Here is a 17,346-nt window from a genome sequence, read left to right on the forward strand (position 1 = left end):
ATTTCTCATGTCACATATTAGTCAAAACACTAAATGCACACAACAAAGAAAGAATATTAAAAGCAGTAAGGGAGAAAGGTCAAGTAGCTTACAATGGCAGACCTATCACACCAGACTTCTCAATAAAGACTTAGAAAGCTAGAAGATCCTTGGCAGATGTCATGCAAGTTTTAAGAGAACACAAATGCCATCCCAGGCTACAATATCCAGCAAACTCTCAATTAAGGTAGACAGAAGAAAACTAGATATTCCATGACAAAACCAAATTTACAAATATCCTTTCACAAATCCACCCCTACAAAGAATAATAGATGGAAAAAAAAGAAGAAGAATAGATGGAAAACTCCAACACAAGGAGGGAGAGTACACCCTAGAAAAAGGAAAAAAGTAATGTTCTTTCAACTAAACTAAAAGAAGAAAGCCATACAAACATGATTCTACCTCAAACAACAAAGATACAAGAAAACAATCATTGCTCCCTAATACTCTCAACACCAATGGACTTAATTTTCCAACAAAAAGCAATAGCCTAGTACACTGGATGCATAAAGGGGACCAATATTTTTGCTGCATACAGGAAACACACCTCAGTGACAAAGACAGATACTACCACAGAGTAAAAGGCTAGAAAACAAATTTCAATGCAAATGATCCCAACAAACAAGCTGGATTAGACATTCTAATATGGAATAATATTGACTTTCAACCAAAAGTTACCAAAACAGATAAGGAAGGACACATCATACTCATCAAAGAAAAACTCTACTCAGATGAGCCTTCAATTTTGAACATCTATGCTCCAAATACAAATGCATCTACATTCATAAAACAAACCTTACTAAAGGTAAAAGAACCCATTGCACATCATACAATACTGGTGGGACTTCAACACACCACACTCATCAATGAACAGATCATGGAAACAGAAACTAAACAAAAACATAGAGCAATTAACAATAGTTATGAACCAAATGGATTTAACAGACATCTATAGGACATTTCACCCTAAAATAAAAGAATATACCTTCTTTTCAGCATCTCATAGTACTGTTTCCAAAATTGAACATTTAACAGGTTACAAAAGAGGCCTCAAGCAATACAAGAAGACTGAAATAATTCCATGCATCCTATCAAATCACCATGGACTAAAGCTGGTCTTTAATAACAAAAAAATGGCAGAAAGTCCAAATACACATGGAAGCTGAGCAATGCTCTACTCAAGGATAACTTGGTGAGGGAAGAAATTAAAGACTTTTTAGGATTTAATGAAAATGAAGGCACAACATACCAAAACTTTTAGGACACAATGAAAGTAGTGCTAAGAGGAAAATTCATAGCTCTGTGTTCTTCCAAAAAGAAACTGGAGAGAGTATATACCAGTAGCATGAAAGCACATCTGAAAGCTCTAGAACAAAATGAAGCAAAAATACCCAAGAGGAGTATAAGGCAGGAAATAATCAAATTCAGAATTGAAATTAATGACATAAAAATAAAAAGAACTATACAAAGAATCAAGAAAACCAGGATCTACTTCTTTGAAAAAATCCACTAGATAGATAAACCCTCAGCCAGAATAACCAGAGGGCACAGGGACAATATCAAAATTAACAAAATCAGAAATGAAAGGGAAACATAACAATAGAAACAGAGAAAATTCAAAAAAATCATCAGAACCTACTACAAAAAAGCTACACTCAACAAAACTAAAATATCTGGAGGAAATGAACAATAGATGGATACCAGATACCAAAGTTAAATCAAGATCAGATAAACCATCTAAACAGTCCCATAACTCCTAAAGAAATAGAAGCATCCATTAAAAGTATCCCAACCAGAAAAAGCCCAGGATTAGATGTATTTAGTGTAAAATTCTATCAGACCTTCAAAGAAGACCTAATAGCAATATTCTCCAAATTATTCCACAAAATAGAAACAGAAGGAACAGCACTCAATTTCTTGAATGAAGCCACACTTATTCTCCTACCTAAACCATCCAAAAACCCAACAATGAAAGAAAACTTCAGAACAATCTTCCTTATGAACATCAATGCAGAAATACTCAATAAAATTCTTGTAAATCGAATCCAAGAATACATCAAAACAATCATACATCATGATCAAGTAGGCTTCATCCCAGGGATGCAGGAATAGTTCAATGTCGAGAAATGTATCAATATAATCTACTATATAAACAAACTGAAAGAAAAAAACCACATGATCATCTCATTACTTGCTGAGAAAGCATTTGACAAAGTTAAACACACCTTCATGTTAAAACTTTTTGAAGGATCAGGAATTCAAGGTCTATACGTAAACATAGTAAAAACAATATACACCAAACCAGTAGCCAATATCAAACTGAATGGAGAGAATCTTGAAGCAATTCCACTAAACTCAAGGAATAGACAAGGCTTCCCACTCTGTCACTACCTATTCAGTATAATACTTGAAGCCCTAGCCAGAGCAGACAACAAAAAAAGCTTAATGAGATACAAATTGGAAAGGAAGAAGTCAAAATATCACTATTTGCAGATGATACGATAATATACTTAAGTGACCCTGAAAATTGTACCATTCTATAGATGACAAACAACTTCAGCAATGTGACTGGATATAAAATTAACTCACACAAATCAGTAGCCTTCCTTTACTCAAAGGATAAAGAAGCTGAGGAAAAAACTAAGAAATTGACACCCTTAACAACAGTTACACACAATATTAAATATCTTGTTGTGAATCTAAGTAAGGAAATTAAATATCTGGATGAAAAAAACTTATAGTCTTTGAAGAAAAAAATTGAAAAAGATCTCAGAAGATGGAAAGATCTCCCATGCTCATGGAATGTTAAGATTAATATTTTTGCCATTGTGCCAAAAGCAAATTACAGATTCAATGCAATACCCATCAAAAATCTATGTCAGTTGTTCATAGAATTGGAAAGAGAAACTTGCAAATTCATTTGGAATATCAAAAAACTCAGGATAACAAAAACTATTCTCAACAATAAAAGATCTTTTGAGGAAATCATGATCCCCAAACTCAAGCCGTACTACAGAACAGTAGTGATAAAATCTGTATGGTATTGGTACAGGGTCGGACAGGTAGATCAATGTAATAGAATTGAAGGCCCAGAAATGAACCCACACACCTATGGTCACTTGATCTTTGACCAAGGAGCTAAAAACATTCAATGGAAAAAGGACAGCCTCTTCAACAAATGGTGATGGTTCAACTGGAAGTCAGCATGCAGAAGAATACAAATTGATCCATTCTTTTCGTTTTCTACAAAGCTCAAGTCCAAGTGAATCAAAGACCTCCACATAAAACCAGGTACACTGAAACTAATAGAACAGAAAGTGTGGAAGAGCTTAGAACACATAGACACAGAGGGAATTTTTCTGAACAGAACACCAATGGCTTATGCTTTAAGATCAAGAATAAAGAAATGGGACCTCATGAAACTGCAAAGCTTCTGTAAGCCAAGCAACACTGTTATTAGGACAAAAGGGCAACCAATAAAATGGGAAAAGATTGTTGCCAACCCTATATTTGATAGAGGGATAATAACCAACATATACAAAGAACTCAAGAAGTTAGACTCCAGAGAATCAAATAACACTATTAAAAATGGGGTACAGAGATAAACAAAAATTTCTCAACTGAGGAATATTGAATGGCTGAGAGGCACCTAAAGAAATGTTGAACATCCTTAGTTGTCAGGGAAATGCAAATCAAAACAACCCTGAGATTCCATCTCACACAAATCAGAATGGCTAAAATCTTAAAGTTAGGTGAGAGCCAATGCTGACAAGGATGTAGAGAAAGAGGAACACTCCTCTATTGTTGGTAGGCTTGCAAGCTAGTATAACTACTCTGGAAATCAGTCTGGTCATTCTTTAGAAAACTGGACGTAATACTACCTGAGAACCCTGTTATACCATACCTGGGCATATACCCAAAAAAATGCCCGAACATATAACAGGGACACATACTTCACTGTGTTCATAGCAGCCTTATTTAAAACAGCCAGAAGCTGGAAAGAACCTAGATGTCCCTCAACAAAGGAAAGGATGCAGAAAGTGGAGTACATTTACACAATAAATTACAATTCATCTTTTAAAAAATGACATTATGAAATTCTTAGGCAAATGGATGGAACTAGGGAATATTATCCTGAGTGAGGTATCCAATCACAAAAGAACATACATGATATGCACTCATCAATAAGTGGATATTAGCCTAAAAGTTCAGATTACCCAAGATGAAATTCACAGACCACTTGAATCTCAAGAAGAAAGATGACCAAAGTGCAGATGTTTCAGTCCTTTTTAGAAAGGGGAACAAAAATATTCTCAGGAGAAAATATGGAAACCAATTTGGGCTAATACCACTCTGGTCACATTCCCTGCAACTGCCCCCTGCATTCACCATCACAATCCACACCAGCCAGAGCATATCAAATCTCCAGAATCTTTAAATTTAACAATCAGATTTATCTCAGTAAAATTACCCTGCACAAAATGTCCACACGATAAACTCAGAATCAATTGATCTGCTCACCCCGATATGACAAACTGTCCTATAATTACTCTTTCCCTACAAGATATTCATAGCCATCTGTGTCTAATTAAAGCCTTGTCCTCCTCCATCCTCTTTTCTCTCCTCCGCTCCTGGTTTCTCTCTCCTTTCCAAAACTCTGTCCCTTCCTTACTTCTTACTGTTCAATCGCAGGCCTTGTCTTATCTTGTATCTGCCCTCCTTCATTTATACCCCAAAGGCCAAGTAACATGTAAAGGTAGACCAATTAGAATTCCACCTAACTTCTCAACAGACTGTAAAAGTCAGAAGATCTCAAGTAAATGTCTTGCAGAGCCTAAGAGACCAAGGTTTCGGTCAAGACTATGACTATAGCAGCAAAACGTTCAATCAATGAAGATGGAGAAAACAAGATATTGCATAATAAAATTAAATTTAGACAATATATTTTCTTAAATCCAGCCCTACAGAAGATACTAGAAGGGAAACTCCAACACGAGGAGGATAACTACTCCTAAGAAAACATAAGAAATGAATAATTTCATACCAGCAAAATCTAGAGAAGAGAAACACACACACACACCCACCCACACACACACACACACACACACACACACACACACCCCTATGGATTCTTGATTTTTGGCAAAGAATCCAAAATTATTCAATGGAGAAAAAGTATCTTCACAAATGGTGCTTGTCTAACTGGATGTCAGCATGTAGACTAATGCAAACAGATTCTTATCTATCACTCTGCACAAAACTTAAATCCAAGTGAACCAAAGACCTTAATATCAAATCAGATACACTACAACTTTCTGAACAGAACACCCATAGGATACACACTAAAACCAACAACTGATAAAGGTGACCTCATGAAATTAACAAGCAAAGTATACTATCAAAAAGACAAAATGGCAGCCTACCGAATGGGAAAAGTGGACAGTGTCACTAGACAGAAAACTTGGTAAGACAGAGTGGATTTAGAAACCACAGTACTCTCATATGTGAGAACAGTGGGCACTTCATCTACCTCTGACCAGGTTTCTGTTCTGGAACATGTGACCACAACACCCCGTGGAGAGGCCTATGACAATCAGTCATGTAGGGGCAACCTCTGAAGCCCCTCCACACACAGATGAGGCATCCCGAACACCTCATACCAAGCCAATAGAAAGCATCTGCTTTTAGACCCCCAAACCACACAAAATGTATGTAAGAACCTGTCCACAGAAATAAAGCACACTAGTATTTCACAAAGACCAGCTGAGAGTGTTTGTCTTATAGAGCTGTAACACTTTGGGGAAGAGAATTCTCTCCTGAAGCTTTCATCACTGGAAACTACTCGAACCTACTACAGTAAGAGTTGGTGGCTCTGACCTTGGCTCCTAGCTGCCAGCTGTGCACCCCTGGCACCAGCTCGGGAACAGCAACATCTGTGAAAGAGACTGGACAGCCTGCTTTGATCTAATTCTTCCTCCCCTTTGGAGAGCACAAGTCTTTGGCCACTTTAGCCAGGTCAGAGACCCACAGATCTCCGAGGATAGAATCCGGTACACAGACCAACACCTGCATCTGACAGAGGGCTGATAGCCAAAATATATAAAGAACTCAAAAAATGAGACGTTAAATAACCCAAATAAATTAATTTAAAAAGGGGGTACAGATCTAAACTGAAAATTTTTAGTGAATCAGTATCAAATGGCTGAGAAGCACTTAAAAATGTTCATTATTTTCTCTGCCTGGAAGAATCAAGTTTTCAGCTTTTTCTTATACTTTCATTATATGATATGATGTAGCATACTTTCGTTTCCTATTCATTCCTAATGTCATTCAGTTGTCTGTACCTTTAGCTAAATAGAAAAGCTTTCTACAAGGTAAATTTTACAATGACAATACTCTACTCTAAGTTGTACGTAATGGGTGATTACCAATTGTCTGAAAGTCTGTTATTTAATCCATGGGTCTTGTAGAAGGTTTCTTGGAGGTGTGAGACTCACAGTAGGAATCCAGATATTTGCTAGTGAGGATGCTTCTAAACAGATACATAAGGGGCACTCAGCAATTGATTGCAAGGAGAGGTGAGAATATAGATTCTTTCAGGTGGAGAAAGTAATAACTATATTGACATTTATAACAATGGATGTGCACTGAAATAACACACTACTAGAATTTACATGACATTTACCATGTGCCAAGTAACTTGCTAAGTACTTTGTATTGTTACCTCATACTCTCTTTACATTAACCCTAACCTAAGTCAACCTGCAGATGAAGAAATGGAGGCTTAAGTTCAATGACCTGCTCAGGGCTCAAGGCTTTATGACTGAAGGAACTAGTGGAAATGGAAGATACGTGACTCAGTGAGAAAAGTACAAGTATGAGGTCCTGGCTTTGGATTCCCAGAACCCACGTAAAAAGCTGGGCGTGGCCACACACAGATGTATAACCAGAGATCTAGGGGTTAGAGAAAGCCATCAGCCCAGCAGAAAAACCATTATCTCTTGGAATGACAAAGGAAAAAGAAGACCATTTGATCCTGGAGGGGGCTAGAACAGACAAGTTCATGTATGTCTGTATTCACACAATTAATAATAATAATAATAATAATAAGTATTAATAATAATAATAATAATAAATAATAATAAAGTAGTAATGAATCTAAAGAGCTATGAGAATGACTTTCAAACCACTGTTTGTTGCTTAAGTTGAGGGTTTTAACCTCTGAAGGGCATAACCTGTCATTTCAAGCGACAAAAAAACCCTGCTTTATCTAGCTCCTTGACATATTGGCTCGCCTAATAATTTTTCAGGAATGGATCTGTCACTCATTTTATTAGTTCAGTAGCATTTCCATATGTGAACATTTGGCAACTTTATATCCTAGATCTCTTAGAGAAGAAATCTAGTGAAGTAATGGCCAACAGTACTTTGTATGAATTTCTTTATAGTATTAACACTATTTCATTTGAAGAATTTTTGTCTACCTGTCTCTCTGTCTATACTGTCTGTCTGTCAGTCTGCCTGCCTGCCTATCTCTCTATCTCTATTTCTCTATCATCTATCTATCTATCTATCTATCTATCTATCTATCTATCTATCTATCATCTATCTACCTATTTATCTATTTATCTATCTATCTCTTTTATGTTTTTTTTTTTTTTTGAGTATCTGAAATACCTAACTCTACAGGAAAACATTATCCTAGGAAATTAAATAATTATAAACCTCTTTTGCTTTAAAATTTTTTCTCATCCATCTAAATAACTTTTTGATGAAGTGAATTTATGTGAACCGAATAAGTTTATCAGGAGTCTATTTTTATGAAGACTTATATATGTCTCATTGATCACTCAATGACAAGAATCTCATACTAGCCCGGAATGAAGAAAAGGTAGTCATAGTTAGGCCTCATTTTAATTTCATTGTTGATATTATTTGTTGATAACAACAAAAGAAACACTCTTGTTCCTTTTTAACCTTTACTATTCTCTTATAAAATACACCTCAGTGGTAGTTTTCCCTCACTCTACTCTTCCTAGTCCCTCCCTTCCCCTACTGTAGATCAACTTCTCCTTTGAAAAAACACTTTTTTGATAGCTTTTAATAAAGGAAAAGAAATATGCCTTAAGGAATCCATGGTATCTTGAAGATTCTAATGGGAAAAGTGGATCTGAGTAGATAAAGAAAATACAGTGTGTATAAATTATGGGGTGCTATTTAGCCACAAGAAGAGGGAAATTTCATTATCTATTTGTGATAATTTGTTTGAACCTGGAGGGCTTTCTGTTATATGAAAAAGAGAATCAAGCACAGAATGTCACATGATATGTGGAATCTATAAAAGTTCTGTTCATACAACAATGGTTATCAAAGCCAAGGTGAATGTCAGCCAAATGATTCAAAATTTTAGTTAGACAAAAAAAAAAAAAAAAAAAAAAAAAAAAAATTTACTCTACTGTAACTATTTTGGATGCAGTTAATAAAAATTTATTGCATTTTGAAAAATGGCTAAGAGAATAAAATATAAAGTTGTTTCATCACACAAAGGTGACTAATTGGCTTGATTTCATCATTTTACAGGGTGTGCACACTGCAAAACAATGTTTGGACAACATTATTTTATGCAGTTTTTGTCTTTTTGGTTGTTTTCGTCCCAATTTTTATTTTCGTCTGAGCTAGAGTCTCAGTATGAGACTCAAGGCTGACCTCGAACTTTCAATCTTTCTGCATTGGACTAGCCAGGATTGCATAAGTATATCATCAACTTTTTCACTAAAACTGCAGACATTTTTAATGATTTATGAAAATCCACTGTCCAGACAGCACCTAGCAAGATGGCCATGCATGTTTGCTTACTGCCTTTTAAGAGATTCACTGATCTACTAAGTAAGTAAACTCAACAGTTCATTTTCTATCTTATTCAAGAGATAGTTTATGTATTTTACAGTTTCTTGTCTTTCCTGTCTGTTTCATTAGTAATGGAAACAAATTTTGTTCACCATGAGCACCATGCCGAATTTGTACAACTGGAACCAGCCAACTTCCTTAGTGAAGGGATGATGGAAGCCAAGAAGCAGTGAAAATTCTATGCTAAAAATAGATTTTGTTTGGAGTGCCTGCAGATTTTCGTTACAGCTTTAGCTCAATGCCATTATTAGCAATGAGTGATTAATAGTTGGCTGATTGGGTTTCCGTTGCTGTCAAATTCCATCACTTTCAGTCTGAGTCCCCCAAATTGATTTTTAGCCCACACCCATTCTAACATTCCATGCAACAACAAATGGGAGAATAACCAAGACCTGTTCAGTGACATTGTGTTGCTTTTCAGCTTCACACACTTGTCAGCCAGAATGAAGCAGCTGTTTATCTATGGTCATAATTGCCATTAGATACATGAGTGACAATGTTCAATGTGCCATCTTCACACATGTGAAGACACTGTGTCTTCAGTGGTGGTTATTTCTATTTGTAAGATTTTATCTGGTTCTTGGGGCTGAGGAGGTGTCTTTGCTGCTCTTGCACATTCAATTCCTGCATGTTCTGGGATTCAGTTCCCAGAATCCATTTAGTGATTCAGAATCTTCACTAATTCCAGTTCCAGTGGTTCTGATGACCTCTTCTGGCCTCTTTGGGCACTGCAGGCACATGTCACACATACATACATGTTGCACACAAACAAATACACATATGTAAAATAAAAATATGAAAACAAAGAGAAAGAAGTCCGTTCTCTTTAAATTTTCTGGTTCTTCCTCTAGTCTCTACATTTTATTTGTTTCATGTGTCTTTGTAATTCTCAATTTTAGAAACATGTATTTACATGTACATATGTGATGCTGTGACACACATGTGGTAGTCAGAAAACTTTTGGAAGCTGACTCTTTTCAATTAGATGGGTCCCAGAGATAGAATTTAGGTGGTCAGGATTTATAGCAACTGCCTCAACCTGATGAATCATATCACTGGCCCTCATCTTACATACTTTCATCTGAGATGACACCATTAAAGCTTCTTAGAAGTCATCGGTTAAGAATATCTTCTTGCTATACCCCTCGAAGTCCAGTGTGTTAGCTGAAGAACCTCAAAACATATGGAGAATGGTTGCTGGTCTATTATTTCTGTATCAGATATATTTCACAAAATTCAACCGAATTTTAGTCTTCACCAACTTTTATAAAACTTCACTTATAATTTCATAATTTATAATTGTGGCCTTTATAGTTTCCAGATTTAGAGACCTTCCGGATGACCACTAGTGGCCCTTAGTTGCACCCTTCTCTGCCCTTCCTCGACAGAGATGCTGGTGATAGTCAATTCATGTGGAACCCAGTTCTTAGTCTCTCAGATTACCCCATCTTATGCCTTTGAAGACAAGATCATGAATAAGTATTCATTTTCATGCACTTGATAGTGACCCTCAAAATGGCACCAATTCCTTTATGAGATAAAGCCTCAATCTAGTGTTGTTTTCTTCAAAGTAAAAATCACTGAGAGTTCAATAGGTTTGGAGTTTGTCTTCAGTGAAGCTGGCAAATACATCCGTTCCTAGATATATCTGCTGATTAATTTTATTATTTCCTGTCCAAGTTGAACCAGAGCTTGTTAGGTAGATGCTAAATAAACAACTGCAAAAATGAATAAATGAATGCCCAGTCCAGTTTTTCTCAATGTTGAAGCTTCTGTTATAGCTCTTTTTTTCAAGCTCCTCTATGTCTGCTATTACTCAGAAAATGTATCCAGTTTTGAATCAAACCACAGGCCCAATGTAAGCTCCAAATGTTAACTGGGGGAAATGGAGGTGTGGATGCGTGACCTCATCTCAAACATGAAAAGAAGACCGAATCCTTGGTGGAGAAGGGCAATAATTGACAGTTTAAAAAGATTCATTTTGTTCTTACATGTCTGGGACTGTCATATGTGCATATGAGGTGCTTTTGGTGGCCAGAGGCTTCAGATGCCCCTGGAGTTTCAGTTACAAGTAGTTCTGAGTCACCCAACGTGAGTGGGTGCTGGGAGCCACACCTCTGCAAGAGTGATAGATACATGCTCCTAATTTCTGAGATGTGGAAAAAAAAAAAAACTTTTCCAGGGGAGATAAAACACAAGCATACTCACACCACATAGGGAACCCATGACAGACCAAATTAGAAATATCACCTAAGTCCAATTTGCAGAACCAATGGGTTTTACTGGGGATAGTTACAGGAAAATGCTTGTGGAGGGTTACTAACAGGAGCAGAAATCACTCAAAGACAGCTGCATCATCAAAGCCCATCACAGCATGAATCCTCACAAAGCTGGGAGTCTGAAACACACTGTACCCTGCATACCACTCAACAGGTTTGAAGTGTTCTTTCCAGGTGCCTCAGTTGATCTAAACCCTTTCCAGGAAGCTTAGTTGGTTTCTGTTTCTTCCAGGCATCTGGTCTGGTCTCAGAGTCTTCTTTGTGACTCAGCTCTCTCTCTTACCCAATGGGAGTTTTCACTGTTTACTCTCAGAGGGAGACTAGTGAATCTGATCAGTTTCAGGAACTTCCTAAAGCTACTTTTATGAGTACTCTACCTTCCTGCTTAAGAGGTTTACTGCAGAATAAAAATGTTTCAGTTTTAGAGTAAGCTTTTATACAAGTATATCTCTCCATACCCCTGACTTACAGCTTTTTGAATGCACTGTTAATTTTTCTGTAAAACTCCAGAGTCTTCCATTTACCATGATGTTCTTCAACCACCAAGTTAATGGCCTAACAAATATGTCCATATTTGAATCTTTCAGAAACTAAGTTCACTCTTCTGTTTCCCCATTTCTTCTTTTTGGCTGCCAGTGCCTTAGGCTGCTCATAAGAACCAGAAAGTTGGGAAACTGGGAGTTAGTTATCTGAGCCAGAGTTGATGCCAATTTTAGAGTTATGATTGTCCTGATATCTATTTTTATTTTGAGATTTATAACTGTGATTTGTCACTACAACATAGTAATAGTGACCTAAGATGTGACTACAGTTTAGTTTGAGTTGGAAAATGACTATGGCCTATATGTTTGTGTGTGTGTGTGTGTGTGTGTGTGTGTGTGTGTGTGTGTGTGTACAGAGCTTTTATATGGTGTGGCTTGATGTGTGGAGTAGTATTTACCTACAACATAGTTATTGTGTATTTTTAACACATCCCACATGATAATAAAATAGTGACCAATACTGGAAAGTCCCTGTCTTTTATACATGGGCATAACAGAAGAAAATTAATCCACAATTCATTCAATTCCTAAATCCAAGAGGAAAACAGTGGTGGGTGTTAGAAGGGCATGTGACTGCCTGAGCTACATGGCACAGTCTCTTGCATTAAGCAGGAACGTATATATACATATGTACATACATTGTTTTCTTAGGAGCCAGAAACGACTTTACCCTTCTCTGAACTTTTATTTCATCTGCTATTATCTAGAATCTCTAATTTTTCACCCCATTTGTTGCTTCCAAATGTAAACAATTTTATATTTTCTGAATGTGAAAATGTGGAAATTGATCTTAGATGATGCCCGGGGCAGGGTGTGTGTGTGTGTGTGTGTGTGTGTGTGTGTGTGTGTGTGTGTGTGTGTGAAGGTATGGAGGGCATATGGGAGAGAAGTTCAACTGGGAGCCACAGAAATGGCTTTTAAGTCTTTAATGAAGTTATGCTTTGGAGCTGTTGCGCTTTGGGTTTTCAGAAATTCCTTCCTCTGCTTTTTCAGGGATGGGGTAGGAGTGTTGGGGTGTGTGGGGTGTGTAGTTGGGGAATGGGGGAAGGATCAGAGGATTGCAATCTTTATGACCTGGTGATCTATGGGCACTCTAAGTGCTTGAAGGCGATCTATAAACTTTCTCCCCCCCCCCCTTTTTGTTTTTTGACTCTCATCTTTCTAGTAACCCAATCCTCACAAGTCAGTATGCCCATCAAACATTCACCGAGTTTTCTTTAGAAAATTAATGTAAAGAAAAGGAGAAGGAAAGGGAAAAGGGGACCAAACAGTGGTGGGGGAGGAGAGGATGTTGTTGAGAAGGGAAAGAGGGAGAGAGAAGATGAAAGAGCACTAAGGTTTGCAGAGGCACGTTCCCGGGGTAGCCACAGCGCGGAGCTGCGAGCTCCCACTGGCTCTGGAAGCTGCCAATCGCAGAGTAATCCCGTAAGAATTTCTCCCGGGTTTATCATGGAGTCCTGGCAACCTCGTTTCCCCCAGTCGCCCGGAGGAACCCAGAGCTGCAGGCTAAGAAGGGAGGAAAGGTGGGGGCGGTAGAAGCGGAGGCGGAGCAGGACCAGAGAGAGGACGCGGAGGGGGGTGGGGTGGGATCTAGGGGGAGGACCTGGGAGGCGGCGGCGCGCAGAAGGAGGGGCGCTGCAGCCAAGCCACCAGCCCAGCCGCGGACTGCTGTACTCCAGATACTCCTGGAGCTCTGGCCTCGCAGATCGCGCGTCCTCGCCGTTCTGCATCCCAAACTTCAGAGGCAGCTCTGTTTCAACCCATCGGCTGCTTGCTTCAAAGCAGACACCGCGACCCAGACACCCGAGTCCGCGGAGTGGAAGTACAACGCCGGGTAGGACCAGACCAGGAAAACAGCCTCGCGAAGCAACTCTGGGTTGGGAGAGCAGAAGCCAACAAGTGAGAAGGCGCCGCGTTTCCGGGGCGCAGCGCGAAAGCTAGAGCAGGCGCCAGAGAAGACAGCTAGAGCTCGGAATCCGACCAAGCCTCTCTCCCGGAGGCAGCTCAGCTTCTATCTTCTCCAGGCCCGCTGCAGCGTACGCTGGGCTTCGTTTTATCCGGGTACGAGCCACGTCCTCCGGGAATATGCAGCGCGCGTGGATCCTGCTCACCTTGGGCTTGATGGCCTGTGTGTCCGCAGAGACGGTGAGTGGGCCCAGCCCGGGACGCGCGCTGCTATGGGTGCCCAGGCAACTAGAGGAGCCAGCGGGTAATTGGGGAGCGCCACCTGGGGGATCCACCACCCCTGAACGTGGAGCTCCTTAGTATCTACTGAGTCAATTGGGCTTGTTTTTCCACCACTTGCCCCTGGTCTCTTTCTTTTCCCTCTTGCACAATTGAGCTGCTACCCCATGTCTTCGGGGGTGGGAGCACAAGACTTGGGGTTTGGTGACCCCAAAGGTCCCTAAAGTCACTCCCAACTTTCTGCCTTTGGGGGATTTTGTGGTATGGTCCAGGAAAGACAGAGGGCTAAGAGTTGCGGATTATTAGAGCACCAGGAAAGGATCCGGTAAGCTCCGTGCGCTGGACAAGCCCCAGGGATGAGTTGGAAACTTTGGGGAGGATCTGTTCCTCTATGCACCATCCCGCTACTCCAGGCTTTCGGCTCCACTGAAGGCAAGTTTAGGGAGACAGGGTCCATATTAAACCAAGAGTATCGGGAGAGGAAGTTTCTAAAAGTTCATTTGTTTAATCCTTCCTTTCCTTGTGGCAAGGCATCCATACAATGTGGAGACACAGTCGGTGGTCTTTTCCGGAGGCTCCTGGCCGCGTGGAGCTTTCTGAAATAGGCCCGGTCTCTCTGGCCTCTGCGATCATCCACGAACCCTCCTCGTGGAGCGAAGCCTGGGGCTGTAGGAGAGAGATGAAATGTTAATCCGGGTGGCTCTGGAATATTACAAGATGGGAGGGTGCTTGTGACATTGCTTTGGCCCTCAGAGCCTCTGGCTGCTAGGGGATAAAGACTTCTTTTTTTTGCCATCCTCATGAGCCCGTGGATCTTGTATTTTTTGTAAGAGACTGTCTTCTTCCACTACTAGCTTCCTTTCTTCTCGGTGGCGGTCGGACCTTGATTTTGGGTCAGGATTGTATTTCTGGGGGTTGGAGTTGGTTTCTCTGAGTTGTCCAATGAATGCACTCCTAGGCTCTCAACTAGTGTGGCAGCCCCTACCTGGGCCACTACAGCTCTGTTTTGGCAAGTGAAAATCTAAGCACCCTCTACTGACATGCAGCCCTAGCGCTGCTGGGCTCAATTAGAGAGTGATCCTCTTTCTTTTACTCTAGTTCCCCATGCCATTCCCTTGGCACCTAGTAAGTTACCCAGTTCAAATGAATGGGAAAGCCTCTTCGAAGACACTGTAGATCTTATGATGGGCTGAATAGTCTCTCCCTTTTTGATCCTTGGACGATTGGGAAACCTTTTGGCGTTCAGCAAAACAGGGACATTTGTGATCAGGGGTAGGGAGGGAGCACTAACTACTGTGTGGGCTGCAGATCACTTACAGTGTTTGAGGCTGGGGGACTTAGAACTGGAAACTGCATAGGATAGGTGAATATTTGAGCTATTGAGATGTAAAAACACAACTCTGAGACTTACTGGGATTTCTCACTGGCAAAAGATGTTTAATCCATTGAAATTGGCGACTTCTCTCTGCTAGTTCTGAACTTTGGCTTGCCGTAAACTAAATTGGAGCCATTCTGTGTCTAGTTCAGAGAAAAACAAAACAACAACAATGACCATTGAATTATGTCGCTGTGGAAATCAGGGCAAAAGAAGAGCTTAATAAAATTATTTTCCAGAGAGGATCTTGTAAACTGTGCAGAGTAGGGGACCTCTTTTTTGCAGAACTTGGTTCAGAGATTTGCTAGAAAAAATGGCCCTTTGGAGCTTCTGTATGGATTTCATAGCTTTTTAAGGAATGGTGGGTTTTGCTGTTGTTTTCCCTTAAACGTGCTTGTCTCCTCTCCCTGCCAGATTTTCCCTGGAATCTCTTATGTTTGGGGCTCTACCATTTTTTTTTTCCAGTTCTAACCAGAACTGAATGTTTTCCAAATGAGCAGCATTATTGGAAAGATTCTGTTTTGAGCCCTTGAACTATTATTCAAAGGGTAATTAAATATTTTTAAAATGTCAACTTGAGAATCCTACATAGCCTTTGTTGGGCAGTGAGTCAGTCTTTCTCAGTAAAAGCTGTTTCAAAACCCAAACCAGCTAATCATTTGTAAGTTGTACATTGCTTTCCTGTCTCTATTTCCTTCACCCAAAGCAGCATAAATATACCCAGACTTGAAAGATGTAGTTTTTAAAGTTTAGCTATTACAGAACATTATTTCCAGCACTTTATATTTTAATTTAGAAACTTGCAGTAGTGTCCTGGGATTTAAAAGTAGTGATTGTCTGAGCTCAGACTCCTTTTGGCAGGAAAGGAAAAACATCTGAAGCTAGTGAATTTTTTATACTTAACTCAGAGGGGAGAAAAGCTTCTCAGGCAAGAAGGTTCGAAACTGTTAGGGGAAAAAAACTAGGGGCCTCTTCTTGAGGAAACAGAGACAGCAGGGTGGCCTGTTCCTAGGGACCCATTCATGCTTTCCACTGGCAGCTGAGGACTTTCACTGTCAGAAGGATGGTGAGGGAAAGGCCCGTTGGGTGGGGGCAGCAGTGAACTGTTGCTAGGTTTTCTGTCAGTTTTTTACATGACTGTTTATCTTTAGAAATAATACAGTGCAGGCCACTGTAAACATCTAATTTGAACTGGAAATATGTTTAAGGAAAGGAAGCGTTTTGAACTGGTGGAATTTTATAAACATGCTTAGATGTCTGTAAATTAAAAGAAACTGTCAAGTCATTTGGAGCCATGTACTACCCGAAAAGGCATTATGAAAAAAGTTTCCAGGCTCTGGAAACTTAGCACTAGAAAGGAAATTAAAGCTGAAATACTATAGCTCTTAGCCGTCTTTCTTTAAATGTATTTTGTCAGTTCTAATGGGGCAAATTACTTGTGCTGGAGAGTTTGACAGAAACAAAGGCTCTTTATCTTTCAGTTCAATATTAGCAGTATAGAGTTGTCATTTAAGAAGGAAGCTCAGAAGATGGCTGTTCAAGAAGGAATTTGAGTATGCCTTTCAACTCTTGCTTATGGGAAATAGGATGCCTTTTTTCTTTTCATTAAAAAATGTTAATAAGTAGTACTTTTGCACACTTATGATATTTTGATTCATGTATGCATTATATGGCATTCAAATCAAAGTAGTATACCTTGTTCTTGAGTTGTCCGACATTCAAAGAGCAGCCTAACAGTGGACAGTATGACATAGTCACCTGAAGGGCACCTAGGTTAATCAGTTGGGAAAGAATTTTAAAAGGTCAGCTAGTTTTTTTCCCCAAAAGCAAAACTCATTTCCAAGCCGTCAGAAGCACCCCAGACCTGATCATAGACCTTGGAATCTTCTCAGGACTGTCTAGTCTGAGGCTGACCTGGCTAAACAGAGCCCAGTCAGCTCTGTCATTAAGGTTTACAAGGAGTCTAGTCAAGCCACTGTGCTCTTCGTGTGCCTGCTGGTTGTGATCTAACAGGTCCTGG

General features: G+C 39.6%; 1 protein-coding gene across 1 annotated transcript in view; it reads left to right on the plus strand.

Moving 5' to 3' along the window:
* Positions 1-13,397: 13,397 nt before the first annotated feature.
* SDC2 (syndecan 2) overlaps positions 13,398-17,346 on the plus strand; it is a 99,892-nt gene continuing 95,943 nt past the window's right edge. Inside the window, exon 1 of the mRNA XM_080909364.1 lies at positions 13,398-13,912. Coding sequence (XP_080765490.1) covers positions 13,853-13,912 — 60 coding nt within the window. The 5' untranslated portion in view covers positions 13,398-13,852. The remainder of the gene's footprint in view (positions 13,913-17,346) is intronic.

The sequence above is a fragment of the Micromys minutus genome (genome assembly GCF_963924665.1).
Source record: "Micromys minutus genome assembly, chromosome: 33".
Classification (NCBI taxonomy): Eukaryota; Metazoa; Chordata; class Mammalia; order Rodentia; family Muridae; genus Micromys; species Micromys minutus.